This window comes from Gambusia affinis, linkage group LG06 (assembly GCF_019740435.1).
Source record: "Gambusia affinis linkage group LG06, SWU_Gaff_1.0, whole genome shotgun sequence".
Taxonomy (NCBI): domain Eukaryota; kingdom Metazoa; phylum Chordata; class Actinopteri; order Cyprinodontiformes; family Poeciliidae; genus Gambusia; species Gambusia affinis.
Window position 1 is genome coordinate 22,448,696 of NC_057873.1, and position 17,304 is coordinate 22,465,999.

The 17,304-nt window shown below is 37.5% G+C and overlaps 1 protein-coding gene across 1 annotated transcript; it reads right to left on the bottom strand.

Annotated features, from left to right (window-relative positions):
* Positions 1 to 712: 712 nt before the first annotated feature.
* Positions 713 to 16,756, bottom strand: clptm1 (CLPTM1 regulator of GABA type A receptor forward trafficking). Its single transcript, XM_044120716.1, has 14 exons — positions 16,571 to 16,756; positions 11,332 to 11,462; positions 10,285 to 10,408; positions 9,801 to 9,959; positions 9,574 to 9,691; positions 9,401 to 9,486; positions 8,793 to 8,913; positions 8,452 to 8,696; positions 8,254 to 8,347; positions 7,937 to 8,127; positions 5,694 to 5,789; positions 4,911 to 5,046; positions 4,019 to 4,186; positions 713 to 1,975 (listed from the first exon to the last, which is right to left on the bottom strand). Exons 1-14 carry the CDS (start codon positions 16,619 to 16,621, stop codon positions 1,812 to 1,814), a joined length of 1,884 nt encoding a protein of 627 aa, XP_043976651.1. The 5' UTR covers positions 16,622 to 16,756; the 3' UTR covers positions 713 to 1,811.
* Between the last annotated feature and the right edge of the window lie 548 nt (positions 16,757 to 17,304).

The following is a 17,304-nucleotide window of genomic DNA, read 5'->3' on the forward strand; positions in this document are numbered from 1 at the left end:
TGAGCTAGAAATATGCTGGAAGCTCAGTGATGGCTACAAACAGTCTGGAGTCAAGAGACAGCTGGCAAACGTTCAATTCACCGACTAGTAGCGAGAGTGAATGTGTACATGTCAATCTTTAAAGAAAATTCACTTCGGAAACAAAAGTCAAATTTTAAACCCAGTTATGAATTGTTAAACGTCATGAAGCATAAATGTATACAGTCACTGCAACTGTCTATATAAAGTCAGTGGAGCTCATGAAGAAGCAAACTGAATGTTTTTTTTTTTTTAAATATGTACATTTTAGGCATTTATCTGAAGTGAAACTATAAAAGATTAATTGAATAATTTTGTTGTGATTCCTCAACCCATGTCAAGACCTACTAGCTTAAATTTTATATCGGTTTCAATTTTCCAAACTGACGGGTCAGTATAAATACAGCCGATTTTTCTAAACATTTAATATTTTATTTGCAAACAGAATGTCTATTAGCCGTCATCTTTAGGCTGCAGGGAACTGAATGCTGGTTACCGTCGTTCTGCAGACATACCAGAATCAGAAGGGACGACAATTTAGAGAAGAGGATTAAAAGCTGGCTCATAATGTGGATGTTTTTAAAATACACAAATTATATTTCCCTCAATATCATTAGAAACTAATAAAAGGCAGTTCCATGCAAGAAAAAAAAAAATTGAAGTAAAATCTGAAAAACAAAGCGTTGCATAGACATTTCAAATCACTTAAGTCTTTACTATAAACATGGATGCGCAAAAATTTAATATGCACCAACATGGAACCCTTCTCTTTTGATTTACAGAGCTTTAAAAAAAAAAAAAAAAAAAAAGAGAGACACTGTAATTCTGTTAGAACGTATCTGACGTTTCCTGGTTTCCTGGCTGCTGTGGTGATTTGGTGAAGGTTAATGAAAAAAAATAAATAAAAAAAGTCAGACATCAGGCTGATGGGACACATAAAAAAAAATCAGGCTTCCAACTCATTGGTTTCTGAATATTTTGGACATTAATTATCAACATAAGTCTGTACAGTTTAAAGGAGATACAAAAGAATGTTACAGTGACTGCAAAACAAGATTAAGTCATCAATATTATCAATATCTTATATTAATACCAACAAGGCTGTTATTTTTTTTCCTCTGTGTTCAAGTCTAGAACATTAACCATTTTTAAAATTGAGTGTAGTAGTCATTGTCTGGCGGGCAGCGCGCCCCGCGGGGTCGTCCGTCACGTCTCCGGTCACCACGTCTCGTCCTCCAGTGTGGCTAGGAACTTTTCCAGTTTCCTCCAGCACTACACGCACATTTCTAGGCAAACCCGAAACACGGTGCTCACATGGAATGAAAAGAAGAAGGAGAAAAAAAAAATAATTCACAAGGAATTGACACAAAGAAAAGTTGCACTTGGCCTCTTTCTTCCCTGTTTAAAAAGTAAAATGGAGGAAAAACCGGCAACTGTTCCCCTTCCAACATCTAGCCGAACACATCGTCACCCTCCGGAAAGAAATCTTACAGAATACAGTACGTCACGTTTTGTATTACTTCACTTGAACTGCAAAACGAGAGGGCAGGGAAGGGTGGTGGAACAGAAATAAGAATTTACCAAGTCTACACTGAATAGGACTCTCTGCGGATCCACAAAGAGATCAGAGGGAACAGTTAAACTGCAACTTTTTTGTTTCTTTCTTTTTTTTTTTCTTTTTTTTTTCTGTAGCGGCGTCCTTTAAACGGCTAAACGACCACTTCGCTCCCTGCACTAAGTCCTCTTCGCCCCGGCGGTCGGAGCCACGGGAGAAGATAAGTGCGGGGTCGTGTTTAATCGTTCTTTTTCTCCCCCTCTGGTTTGTCTGTGACAGCGGGCGCGGTCTCTGCAGTGTTGTTCTGGGAGTGGTCCACTCCGCTGGTGCCGAATTCATTCACTCTGTTGGGATCGACCCGGTAGATCCAGCGCTGGTAAAGGTAGATGAAGAACACCACGTCTGCAGGAGAGGAGTCAGAAGTCGGATGTGTCAGTGAATCAGTGCGGCTCGGAATTAGCAACACATTTCAGAAAGCATCATCCAAAAACAAAACAAACAAAAAAAAAGTTAAAAATTTAAATAATACAACAAATAGGTGGAGTTTAGGTTTGAGGCTTTTCTGTACTTATAAGTATAACCTTTAATATCCAAACTACCAAATATGTTGCCCCGCCAAAGTATTCATGCGCCATAAAAAGATTTCCAAATTGTCACAACCTACAACCACAAACTGCAGTGTAGAATCTGCCAACAGAGCAACTATTAGTTGGACACGCCAAATATTTGAACTTAGAAAGTGGCGAGAAAAAAAATGTTAATAAAAAAAAAAAAAAGCATAAGAAGTTAAGTTTGCCACCATGTGCCTTTTGTACAAAGTGATCACTGCAGTGGACACCAATGCATCATACAATACACCATCAACTACTGGCCATCCACTGCAACCCAGGCCCTCCTTCAACTGTAGAGGACTATATATATATATATATATATATATTTGATTTTCTTAAGGCATTAAAAAAAGGTAGGAAAAAAAAGTAAAAAAAAATAGATTTTCTCCAAATAGTTAATAGTATTGTTCTTTAGGGGTTACATATATATATATAGTGTGTGTTCAGGCCCCCTGATACTTTAGAAATGTTAGTATATATATATATATATATATATATATATATATATATATATATATATATATATGTAACCCCTAAAGAACAATACTATTAACTATTTGGAGAAAATCTATTTTTTTTTACTTTTTTTTCCTACCTTTTTTTAATGCCTTAAGAAAATCAAAGACACTTTGGAAAAAAATCCTGATGTAAAGGATCATAATTCATACATTAAAAGGACATAAAAGGCCAAACTGTTTTGGCTTAAAACTCTAAACTAACAGAGTTACTCTGTAATAGCTTCATTTGAAGCCAGCTCATGGCCCAGTCAAAGTCCAGAGCTACCGGTAAATCCCATTGAGTTGCTGTGGCAAGACTTGAAAGCTGGAGTTCACAACCAGTTTGAGCTGGAACCGTTTCACACAGAAAAAATGGTTAAATGTTTAATTCTCTAAACATGTAAAGCTTGTAGAGACATATTTTAGCTTTAACTGCAGCATTAGGTGGTTTTCTAAAGTATCAGGGGGCCTGAACACACACTAAAACCACATTACAACTCATCTGAACATGCTGTACATCATCCATTACATTCCTTGGTTGTGATTATTTTGTTTTGTTATAACCAAATAACACAACCAAAGTGAAGTCTCAACAAAATGTGACTGACCATAAAGTACTGTGAACATATTTCATAGGGATTCTTCAACTTAATGACAAACAGCTATAAATAGTTGTTCAAAGAAATCCAGATGCTTATTTTCCATTTTTCTTTTTCTGTGAACCTTCCTTAGTTTTAATCTGAGAATTAAAATGTTTAGAAACATGTAAAACAAAATACATTTAAAATTACAATAAGCAAAATTCTAAATATTTAAATCCAAAAACAATGCCCCAAAATACATCTGATTTTTAACTTAAGGGCTGAATCAAGAATGCTTTCTTCAAAATGAAAAGAAAACTGCTTATAAGTAGCTACAATTAATTGCCACGAGTTGGAGGATTAACGACATCCCAGCATTCTTGTAATCTGGACAGCAGGTCTGAGTCATCGCTACACTCCTAGAGCAAATATTTGTGAGCTCCGTTTTTTGTTTGATATTAAACAAAAGAATTTGAGCAAATCTTCCTCCAGACAAACAAAAAGACTCTGGATTTGCTGCCTCTCGAGTAAAAATCTAAGACGCATCACAGAAAAACAGCACGCATCATGTTCAAGTCACATAACATTCTCTGATTAACATAATTATCAGATTGTCAGTTAAATATTTTAGTAGAAGGCAAATGGACTTCTCTTGTTTCATGTTATTTCATCTCTCAGTCGCCTTCAAGAAACAAGAGAGAAGTCCAGTTGTCTTCTTCTCAAGCACTTGGGAATTTGCATCAACAAAGGATTTACCGTCTCTAAGGCATCCTATCCTGTACATCATGGGCATCTTGATCACAAAGGCAAACAGGTCATCAATAAAGGTATTGAGAGCCTTGTAGGTGAGCATCCTCCACGGGAGGTGAGCTACAGACTTCATTTTGTAGTTGATGAATAGCTGCGGTGTCATTGTAATGAAACCTAAAAAGACCAAAAGCAGAGATGGAAAGCAGCTGGTTATACAATCAACTCAGTAAAGCAAGCAGGCAACTTGCCAGAGAGCAATTCAAAGTCTAAAAATACACAAAGCCTTAACAGAGACTGCAGGGAATATAGATGTGCAACTATGATGCAAGTATTAAAACCAGCAGGTGTGTTTGCAACCAGGTACAGTTAAAGGGATGCAGCAAACCTGACAAAAACAAATCCCATTAAAACAATACAAGCACACACAGGAATTTTAGTATATGCACAATAAGATCACCAGCAGATAAATAAGCACTGAACATTTAGTAATGGCATAATAATCTTTTGGAAGGAAATCTATAACACAAAGACACAAAAAGGCAAATTTATAACAGCTTTGAACGTTTCGCTGCAGTAATCTGAATATTTAAGACATCCACAGTCTTTCAATCCAAGACCTTATCTTGTTTATATTTCACATTTTACTGTATAAAAGAAAGTAAATGCATGTTTTTATTTTTGGGGTTTTTTCCATTATTTCCAATAAAAAAAAAAAATAAAAAAAAAGCCTTGATTTGACAGGTGGAACATTTCCAGCCCAAATTACTCTAAATCTAGATTTGGTTTTATTTACATGGTCACAGCTGAGATTATTGTAAATGTACCCTGCAGCAGAGAGCAAGCAGCAGAAAAAAAAAAAACATGTAATAAAGGGCACGAAACCATCAGACAAACTTACCAAAGGTTAACAAGAAGCCATAAAGCATGCTGAGTACCCAGGAGTACCAGCCTTTGTGCTCTACGTACAATAAACTGTAGATGGCGTAGCAGCCGAACAGAGGATAGAGCAGCCATGACAAGTACCTGAAGGCCATCTGTTAACACAACACAGAACAGAGGTCAACACAACTTTGTCCTACTTACATACACTGATGTTCATTGATGTTTTAGTGAAATACAATTGAATAATAAAAAAAAAAAACTCAAGACGCCCTTAAAAGACCCGTTCAGGTCACTCATCAGGCATCAGCATTCAGGGTTGCCAACAGGAAACAACACTGCTGACTGATTCACCTTCATCAGCCCAGGTGAATTCAATTTAAAAAGTGGAACTCTTTTTAACGTTTGTTAACGATGATTATCATTTCTGTTACTTGGGCAACATTTTCCTTCCACTTAACGTTTTCAAAAATAGGCTTTGACCCAACACACTGACTATAGCCAACCTTCTTTAGCAATAACCATTTTAAGCTTTCTGCCCCAGTCCTTACTAGTAGCTATTTGCAAGACGACGCTGATCAGCAATACCAACGTTTATAACAGGCCGCAGCGTCACATTTCTACCAGATACCCTTTACTTAAATTTTGTTTTAATAATATTCCAGCCTAATTCTTATTTTTTTAACTTTAAAAAAATTATAAAAGTATTTACCTCATCTTTACACGGGTTTCCCTTCTTAAATTGAATTTACTGGAATAGACATGACTAGAGTGCTGCATCTTGAACATCATGCATACTTACATCATCATAGATTTTGGTTGAAGACTCCACATATGTCGATTTATCTTTGAATACCAATCTTGGAAGAATCCCTGCGATTTTGTTCTCTCGATCCAACTAGAGGGAGCAAAAAATAATGATCAGAACAGAAATTCATATAAATCTGGTAAAAAAAGAAAATTACATAATGAGCCCAACCCCTACCATTTCCGGCTATAATTCTTGCCATGATGTGCTCAAGGGGGGTTAGAAAGAGTAAGAGCTTCTTAAAGAGACAGAAGCCAATTTCAAGGCATTAACTATGGCTATAATGCAAAGTCAAATTTCTTTTAATTTATTTTGGATATATACGGCATTTTGTTAACTACTGAACAGGCACCTGCAGGAGGAGGGGCGAGGGCAAAAGGGGCTTGAGCCCCTGCCCCTTTTATCCTTGATGCCCCAGTGAAGTTTAGAGGGATTTTGTTTTTCCAAGTCTTTTTTTTTTCTCCAGTTTTTTATTTGTTTATTTTTAATCTGTATGTCAGAAAGCCTGCTTGTGCCCCTCTGCAATAATATTTAGCTAAATATAATAATTTAGTAAAAAATAAACTAATCTGGCTGCCCTCAGTCTACTGTAATAATGACTCTCAGAGCCTCCATGTTGTTCAGTCGCCGGGTCCATGGTGAGGAATGGGGTGGATCTGTGTCCTCTAACTATCAAATTATGGGCAAGAATATTTTTTTCATACACTGGTTTATGAATAAAAACGTCTGATGTTGGGCGTGCTGTGGTGGCGTAGGGGATAGCACGACCCACATTTGGAGGCCTTCAGTCCTCGACGCGACCGTCGCTGGTTCGATTCCCCGACCTGGCGACATTTGCCGCATGTCTTCCCTCCTCTCTCTCCCCCTTTCCTGTCAGCCTACTATGATAAAAGGGACAGTAGAGCCCACAAAAAGACCCCCTGGAGAGGGGTCTGATGTTGATGTTAGAAAAACGGTTTCCATTTATATTTTCATAATTGTCCTCGCAATAGCGGGGGAAAAAACCCGCCTCACCCCTAAACACAGAAATGCTTCAGCTGCAGAGAAAACTTCTGACTTTAACTTCATCAGGCTGCTAAATGCCCGATTCGCTCCAGGCAGTCTGAGTCAGTCCCACCGACAGATATAAAGAATGTCTGTCTTTATATCAGACATCCTGATATAAGACACGGTACTGCGACTGTCACCGCGACGCAGCTCAAAACCTCAGTACCAGCTGCTCTCTGTTCGCTCTGCTTCTCCCTAACGTCACTACCAGGCGGTTTAAAGCCGCTGCTGATGGGATCTGGGCTGGAGGTTCACGGCTGTAGATAGAAGTTATTGCAGAACCTCAAGTGTTAGAGAAAGAATCGGCCCATTTAGACTTCACAAAATAAACATCAGAAAAAATACTGGAGCAATAATTAGAACCGCAGCAAAAAGCCAAACACGCCACAATGAAATTAATCAAAACATCTCCAAAGCATCGGGGGACTGACAGGGGCCACTGGGGGATTCCAGGAAGATTCCAGGTAGATTCCAGAGATGCGCATCGCAGCGGCTCTTCATGCAGGGCCGGCCCAAGGTAATATGGGGCCTTAGACAGAATCCCCCACCCTCAGAAACCCATCCTACTAAGAACCTCAGCATCGCTAACATGTTTAAAAATTGATAAGGTGAATCTGTGAGAGGGAGACCAGGTTTACAGACCGAGTTTAAAATCAATCACTGATTATTGGTTATTTGCTGTGATGTATTTGTGAACAAACCCAATTCAAACACAAAGATCACACCATACTGTAGCCATGGTAACACAACAATCAAACTATCACAATGATTCTTTAAACTTTCACAAAGTAAACTTCCTAATCAAATCCTGAATGTAAAAAATTATTTTCTCAGCTGAATGCATTAAATAAAATGTAATAACATTGTCATTCTCTATAAGTGATGCTACAGGTTTAGATCTATGGTCTGTGTTACAATTAAACAATTTCTAGGGGCCCCTGAATGTCTGGAGGCCCCTGAATAGTTAATTAATTTTTGAGCCCCCTGTGGACAAAATTGTCTTGCAAATGAAAATTATTGAGTTTGTTCCAGTTTATTATACAATTAATTGATTTATTGTTTATTGTGACAGGCCTAGTAATATATACACATGTTTAATTTGGTTCTGACTTAATTTCTTCCCTAAAATATAGAAACTTTCCCTAATTTTACACCAAAATGCACACATTGGTTAGTGTTTATTTACTTACCTTGACATCCATAACCTTGGTGATCTTCCACAGATCAATTAGAAGACCGATGAAGACGCTGACTTGCACCACAAAGTTGGTTTCGTTGTCCAAAATGTACAGCAACACAACAAGAGACTGAAACACCCCAAATATGATGGAGCGCACAGACAGTCCTTCAAGAGACTGTCTGCTGTTCCAAAACTGGATATCTAATGGGAAGGAAAGAAAAGAAGAAAAACAGAGGATGATGAGGTGAAGCTCAGCTGGGAAACCACACCAAAACACACTGTTTGTGATGAAAAAAACAAAAAAAAAAAACATATCTGCCTACTCACCATTCTTGAAAGCGAGGAACTCAAAGATGCTGTGTACAATAGACACCACAATGGTGAGTCCCAGCAGGTACGGATTGGTTTCCAAAAGGGCGACCTATACAAGGAAAAAACATTTTAATGTTAAAGCATACAAGTTAAAATGCTTTTCTCAAAAAATGTATTCACAGGGGTTTATTGTATTTAGCTGTGGGAGCTCACCTTGACGGAGTCTTGGTCTTCGTCCGATTGCTCGTACGTGTCCTCAGGCAGGAAGTTCCATGGCGAGCGCGCGTTCTGGGCAGCATAGAGCTGCCAGCGCCACAGGGACAGTGGGCAGTAGGTGAGCCTCAGGGGGAGTTTGGTCAGGGTCTCGTTGATGGGATAGTAGTCCTTCTGCAGGTTCCAGTAGTCATTGAAGTAAACTATGGGGTAGTAGTCGCCACTTACTGCGTCGAACTTAACATCTGGAATCAGACACAGGACAATGGGAATACCAGATGTAAAACCAAGCTAGAAATTCAGTTACAACCGAAACATTAAAAACAGGAAGTGAAACTCACATTGGTCTAGAGGGGGTGGGACAGAGCCTTTCACCCAGGCTGTGTGATCATCCACCATGTTAATGGTCAGGTTGGGGTGCCAGTGGGAGATAATCTCCACTGGACCGTGGCTCTCTGCCCGCTGTGAGGAAATATAGTTGAGACATTTCAGAGCAGCAACAGCCAAAAACAAAGAATGGAAAACCACTTAAAAAAAAAAAAACAGACTAAAATTTAAATAAATTATCTTTTACTTGGGTTATCCAGTTTGCAGAACAAATGTGTTGATGCCCTTATGCTTATTTCATTTAGATCAGAAAATATTTCTAGTGATTAAATTCTTTGCTCTCTTTTCTCTGTGTTCATCCTTTCCCAGGAATCTTTGCTATTTTACATGAGATTTTGATATGAAGCTATTAGACCAATTGGTACAGGTAAGCTCTGTTACAAATGAAAAAGAAAATGGTTCTGTTAAATGCATCAATTTTTATTTTGAAAATCTTTTCCCCTTTTTTCCTTAAACAACAAAAATATTTGCCCCCTGTTGAAATGGGGATGTTATATCTGACAAAACTGCAGGGGTTGGACAACATTTTAGCCATAACTGTGTTTTTTTTGTGCGAGTTCACCTTAATCATCTCAGGATCTGCTTCCGTCTCTCCTGTGAGCAGATTCTTAGTTTTCAAAAACTTTCTTCTTTTGAATTTATTGAGCACTGAAAAAAACAAAAAACAAAGCAGTGATCAGTGGTCATTTAATTGCTATTTTTAAAACAACTTGTTTGAGTATTCCTGGTCCTTACTTCTTGTTGAATGAACTGTTGCCAGTCTGCGGTACTGCCCCTTGCGTTTCGGGTCGGGGTGGAATCCACTTTTAGTGAAATAGACATGAATGTACAGGGAGCCGTTCTGATGAACTTTCTGCAATCAAGCACCAAACAGGAAGACATTAAGAGTCGCAGACACAAATTTATCAACTCACTCTTCCACTGTAGATCCCTCTCCTCCCCTCTTCTCAGAAACCCCTTACCTCGGAGATGTCCAACTCTTTATATTGCTGGGAGCAGCCATCTCCGCTCCCCCCTGTGGCCCAGTCTCCGTAGACCAGGTCCCTGTGGAACCAGAAAAGGGCATCTGTGTTGTTGAAGTCAGAGAACACCTCCTCCTGGGACACGTAGACGTACAGGTCCTGCAGGCACAGTGAGAAAAAAAAAAAAAAGGTGTTTATCTTATTACAGCAGCAGGAGAGATGCCGCCAGATAGGCTGAGAGCATGCTAACACTCGGCCACGTTGAGATTACATTAGGGATCCCAACAAGAGAGCTTTATTCTTTATATATATATATATATAGTACCTTGAAAAAAATATTAATGCCTACTAAATTTAAACTCAAATTTTGTCAAAGATATTTCAAACAACTTTTAAGAAACACTGCATATTTTAATTTTTTTTATATATATCTTTAATGCAAATAAATGAGAAAACAGGAAGACAAAGAGGAAAAGTGCTGTACCATGAGGGTGTCCTTGGGGAAGAGGTTCCTGCTGGGTACTCTGGGGGCCCCTGCTGGTGTGTTGGGGTCAGGAGTGGACGACCCTCTGCGGAACCAACTACTGATTGCCCAAATTATGAAGATTCTGGAGAAACAAGCGACCCCAAATCAGTAAAATGTTGATTTAGCCGACATACAGGGAAAAATGGTAGAGAAGATAAAAACAGGTCAAATGTAATTTTTATTTCACCGTGGTACTCAGATTAAAATCGGAATTTTATTTCATGTTGAAACTTTTAAGTTTTTTATTTGGTGGAAAGGGGAATAGGGGCTAACAGGATGACTCCACTTAAGTGACTTATAATTAAAATTCTAAAATGTTTCACTTATTTACTATCAACTAGTTGGAGCTTAAGTAGTAGTATATTTTATCGGGATGTAAACATCATTAAGACATGAAAGAGCCACTGCCTTTGCTGAATTTCACATGCAACTAAAACCTAAAAACAGATTTAAATAAAAGCCTTAAAACACCAAAAACAGAACACCACAGAGTAAAAAGATCACTAATTACATCAATGAAGGAACAAGATGTTCTGCTTTATTAAAATGATATCGCTTTTTAACTGCAGTAACCAAATGAAGATGACATTTGTGTCAATTAGAAAAGAAGAAGAAGCTGAAGAAGCAGCTGTGTCAGCACAACAAAAATGAAATTGGAATATAATAAAGTTTCTATTTCAGGACTGGATCTTTTTCAACCATTAGAAAATGATTTTCTTTTTATGTCCTCTTCTTTATGCTTCAGAAAAGATGATGACTCAGAGGAGAGAGGCAGTATACTTACTGCAGAGTCTATACACAGATCGTAGTTCACAGCATAGTGAACTAAGTGACCTGACGTCCATTATTTTTGTTTTATTGTATTCTTCAATAAAACAGTGACTCCATTATGATTCTAATAGAATACATAACATTTTATTAATTATTATTATGGCACACTAGTCCTTTATCTGCCAGCTGATGAAGTGAGTTACTCAGGCTGAATTAAAGGTAAGTAAAGCTCACCTAAAGAGGACGCCTTTGATGACCTGCCAGGCATTAGGTGCTTGTTGCTGCTGCTGCTGAGGATCCTGGGCATTTTCAGCTGTCTGCACAGCCTGACCGTCTGTTGTTGCAGCCGTTCCATTGCTGCTCACCTACAAACACAAACATGAGAAAGATGTAAGTGTGGCCAAATAGAAGATTCATTGGTGATGCAGCAGTAGGTAATGTCACAATGTTCAGATCAGTCTCAGTGGAAACCAGGGTGTAAATAAGTATTGCTGAAACAGAACTTTGATCTGCTCAACAAATGAAGTGAGAATAGTGTTAGTTATTACAAACATTTTTTTCATTTTTCTCCCCTTCTCCCCTCTCCCTCAGGGGAGAGGGGAGAAGACATGTGGCAAATGTCATCGGGTCCGGGAATCGAACCCGCGACGGCTGCGTCAAGGACTCAAGGCCTCGCGCTATCCCCTACGCCACCACGCCACGCCCCAGTTATTACCAACATTTTTATGCAACTTTAAATAATTACTTACTCCCTAATCTATCTTATAATTTTCAACTAATTAAAAAAAAAATATATATATATATAAAACCAAACAGACATAAAGAAGGGAAAAAGGGAAATAAAAAATATCTTGCAATAGATACATTCCTCCATACTTTCCCCCCCTCTGTCCCATTCTATTGCCAACCTAAAAATATACCTAAACACAAAATATCACACTTTACATTTTTTTTTAAGATTGTGCAGAAACTGTTACTGCAACTGTGGTCGAAACTGTAAGAATCTAGACAAGGACAAGATCCATGATGGGGAAAATGTCTCTTTGAAAACATGTACGGGAGGTTTTTCTAAACATTTACAACTTTATTTAGCAGCCAAAAACCTGATCCAAGTTAAAATGTATACGGCAAGTTTCCCTCTAATTGACCTGACGAGAATAAAAAAATCACTTTGATGTATAATAACTGATCTTTTTAATTTATGAGGCAATAACTAAGTAAGATTGTTTTATTTTACGAAACACAGAAATGGTGAAAAAAATGATGTTCATAATACTCTATCAAAAGAAATTATAAAGCCTTAGAAGTAGATGCCAAAGGTAAATGCCCTCCATCTCATTTTCATTTGAAGGTTTTAGTCTCTGTAAATGATCGATTGGATCAGTAAAAGCAGATATTAGTGGTCACTTTACCCCAAACTGCAGCACGCCAATGTAACCCCCCACTCTCCACTGGCAAGGCCACAGTCTATTCAAGTGTCACAATAGACAAGCACATGGCAAGTCATGAGACTCATTCACTATCCATCTAACCATCTAATCTGCTCTGTTGTTATAAACACAAGGGAGAGCACTGGTTGGCCTTTTAAAACAGACAGCGCAAAGCTAAGAGTGTCATCAGTTTCAACAGGTTATGCAGCTTTCAAGGACAAGAAGGAAATGAGAAGATCTGTAGCATTCAACTGGCTTAACAACATAATAAACCTCACTGTTGAAGGCTATGAAGTGGACAAAAATAGGGCTTTTCATCCTCACTACCATATCCTGCTATGAAAAAATAAAACAAAGCTAATAATCCGGGACATAAACGTCTGTTTCCTGGATGGAACAAATGTATAGAAAACCCAAATATGCACTCAGCAATAGAAAGAGGTTCTCTCTCCACCTTCAGATAATAATTTACACCAGCTGAACAAAGTTTAATCATTCACTAGGTTGTCCAGCTAAATGATTCACACTAGTTTTACCCCTCTATCTGGGATTAGAGACAACCCCCCATCAAACACAAGTTTTTTTTTAAAGTTGAGTTTAATTGTAATTATGACACTTTGTGACAACAATAAAAATAAAATAGAGTTTGGAAAGCTTTGTTTTTGTGTCACAAGCCTGATTCACCCAAGCTTTCCATAGTTACGTTTAGATGTATTGTAAGAGAAATCTGTCCTTGACTGATGTGTAGAGATCATTGGTGTTACAGAATAGAGCAGACCATACACTTATGATTAAATCTGGCCAGGCGTCATCGACTGACGCCCCTCTCAGAAAGCCGTCTCAGAAATTTATCCAGATTAGCAATAGGACATTTGGAGAGCTGGGAAACTGCTAGCTCCATAATTAATGGCAAATTTATCTTTGCACAGCATTTGCGTTGCCAAAGAGACACTTAAACACATTGTCCCAGCCGGGAACATGGAAACCAAAACGAAGCATCTTTCTTTCTGGCAGACAAAATCCTGGAGGACTGTAAAATTGATCATTCAAATGCATGAAGTACATTCACAAAATTCCCAAAGACCATCTAGAGTCCCAAAGATAAGTCTTGTTTTTAGTGGCCAACTATGTTCTAATTTAAAGACTCACCGTAATTTAGAAAATTAAGGAATCCCTTTGAAGCTGATGCAAACATCGGAAACTAACATTTGATAAAAATTAAAATACATGATACAAAAATGCTGCAAATATGTTTGTAAAATACATCTAAAACAACAACACACAAGTTTTAGATTTACAACTACCTAACATATGATTATCCACATTCTCTGCCTTTTATTGCCACTCACTGCAGCTTCATCTTTTATCCAGTTTCATCTGTTTGTGAAATACGATGCTTTGAATTTTTATGGGCATCAGACTGAAGCACACAGGAGAGAAGTGGTTTAAAGTGATGAATCACAGTGACCTTTAGTAACATGCTATGATGACTAATGTTCAGGAAATAACTGTCTTTTTTAAACACTACACTTAATTAGAGGGAACAAATATAAGACCGTGGGCCTTTTCTACCAGATAGATAACGCATGAGTCTGTCAAGTGAATATATTCTGGTAATTTAGTCACCTTTGAATATTTTTTGTACTTTAGTGTCTCTTTTTCCATTTCCTTTGGTTGCTTCCATTTCATTAGATCAATATCTGTCTGGTTAGGTACCGTACATTTAAGTTCTCCATATTACTATTTTACCTTCTATGGGAAAGTGGGGTCTTCACTGTTCTAGTTCTTCACCCAAGTTGTTTCCAGTTGTGTTAAGTGCATTAAGAAATTTCTCTACAAATACTGCACATTTTATGGCACTAATGCTGATACACAACATATCAGGACCTCAGACTTTTAGTGGAATAAATGTCCACTTGATTGTTCCTCCACTTTTTATATTTACGTCTAAGTATTTATTATAAACATGCAGAACAAACAACAGAAAAAAAAAAAGATTGGCCATGTTCCTGCTTTTATGGTCTTATTCATTTAAAGATTTATTTGATGCAATAAGAAGTTTATTTTGTAAATTCATTTTACAATTTAAAACAAAATAGTAAAGACCTATACAATATAAATTGTAATAATATTGTATAGGTCTGCATTTACATACCACAGCATCTAGTTAGCTATGTTCACTGAATGCATTTACCATAAACAAAAAAATCATACCCATCTTTTAAATAAAATATACAGCTGTGACTTTATATCCTTCTGTTTGCTTGAGCAATTTAATCTTACAAATTTAAAATTTACATTTTTTTAAGAAATGGAACTACATACTTATCTACAACGCTCAAAATTTTAAATGACGTGGTATGTGGTGGTCTAATATCTTTATTTATGTGATCCACTCACCATCCACACATCTGGTCAGCTGGCCAGATTCTCCAAATTAAATCATAGACCTGATTGAGCTTTTGTGGTTACCATTGTTGAGTTTCAGTCACTTGATTAGCAATTAATGGCTGTGCTATCACCTTAAAAACAGATTTTTATAAACTTTTGTGGGAAGCAGTTTTTAAACATTTTGTAAAACACATACACAAAATACATATTTTTTCCCTGTTGCTCTTAGTGATCTAGACAGGATTAATTGTTAAAATTTTGATCCAACAAATCCAAGTTTAATACTGTTCAAAATGAAAAGGGATTATTAAATAAACCAGTCTGTATGAAGCTTTCAAGTTTCTATATACCACAAAGGATTCCATCAAGATTTGGAAACAATTTTTGTCTCAGTATGAGAATTTCATTATATATTTTATTTTGAGAAAGATCACAAGCTTCGTGTTTTTGGTTTTATGGTAGATGACATTTTAAAAAGGTGAAAATATACTCTACAGTAACAAACATGACCCTTAGGCTAATGACAGGACTATTATAAATTTAATTAACTAACATTTACTCCAGCTGCTGGAAGGTAAAACATTCAATGATTGTTCCAAGTAGGTTTCATGGCAATATGATGAAGATATTTTTTTAATTCAGCGTTTTGTGATCTTGGCACAGAGTAAGCTGAGGAACATAAATGACCTCAAATTTAAGCTTTTTAAAAAAACAAAACTCTTCATCTGTCTTAATATAAAACCTACACATCTGATCTGATTTTTATTTAAAATTAATTTGAGTGATTTTTCAGAGTAAATAGTTTGAGTTAAAACTATTCAAAATGGTAATAGTATAACTAATTTCGGGCTTTTTTCCCCCAGAAATGAAGCTGATCCACAGTAGTTTAGATACCAATAAAAAGGACTGAAACTGCCCTTGGGTGAAGCAAGCCATAATGGTCTAATACAAAATATATATCTTTTGAAGATCGGTTCATATTTGAAACGTGTGGGTAGATTGTTTGAGACAGAGCTTTTGAAAGCTGTCCTGGAGCCAAAAACTGTCGAATTGAAGCCAATTCTTTATGCTTGTTTTTTCATTCTGTAAAGAGACTGCGTAGGAACCTTGTTATGCAGTTTTTGGCTAAGCTACATCTGGTTACCCTACCTGACCAATCTTAAGAGGCAGCAATTTGAACGGTCGCCATTGACACCAAGGAGAAAAATAGCATGTGAAATGGTTTAACTTAAAAGTTGAAATGAGTGGGAACACACTGGCCCAGTTAATCAAGCCATGCTGCGCTGACCAGGTTCAGGCCTTGTGATAGCTAACTGTCACGCTGCGTTTGTCAGCTGGTTAAACACTAACACATTAAACTCCACATATAGTCGGGATTATTTTAAGGTTCGCCCTCGGGTACATTTTCCACTGTCAACACTTCCTTCGCTCCTCGACTCGTTAACAGTCCCGGTTTCACAACACACCGTAAGCGGCGACGGGAGGTCGTTTTAAAACCAACCGGCACTGACAACGTCACTGAGGCTCACGCAGCAACGGTTGACACGGTTAAATGTTAGGACGAGCAAACGCTACGTTGAATCCGTCAAACCGACTCCAACTCTCCGAACGTGACGAGTAAAAACCCACTGTAAGGCTGTCATTCATTTTACCTCTCCGTTGCTGACTGTAGGTTTAGTTGACTCGCTCCCCTGTGTCGCCATCTTTCCTCGTCTCTATCGCGCAAACACCACACTTGCTGGCTGGGAAACTGCGCTTAGTCTCGCGATATGGCCGCTGTACCGTCATCGCAGTGATGTACAGTCTTGTGAGTTCCTTCATCGCTTTCTCGTAATGCTAAAACATCGAGTTGGAAAAAAAGAATCACTTAACAGAAATAAAAATAACAGTCTTTCATAATGTTAACACATGTGGGTCATTCATTTTCTGGTAACTTAATCTTATAATCAAAATAAATTAGAATCAAGTGGTTATTTGATATTTCAAAACAAAATGTTTTATTGATAGGGAAAGGTTTTTAAAATTGAATGGGATAATAAAGGTCATCATGCTATAGCTTAATAATCAGATTCAGATACATACTTCATTTTTCGAGACATTGGATTTGCTGGTGTGCTTTGAATCTTATCCCACAGGAAACTCAAATATGTTTCAGCTTAAATATACAAAATGACGGCCAAATATTATTTTACATTACTTTCTTTGGTTTTATTAGTGGGAAAGTTTTTCACAGTTCAATGTTTTCTCATTTGCGGACATTGGCACTCACTGAGGTACTAAACACCCTAGAAATGGCTTTGTAACCCTTTCCACACTGATAAATGTAATTGACTTCTCATTTCTTCCTCTTGAATTTCTTTAGATCCATATAGGATGTGTTCATTTT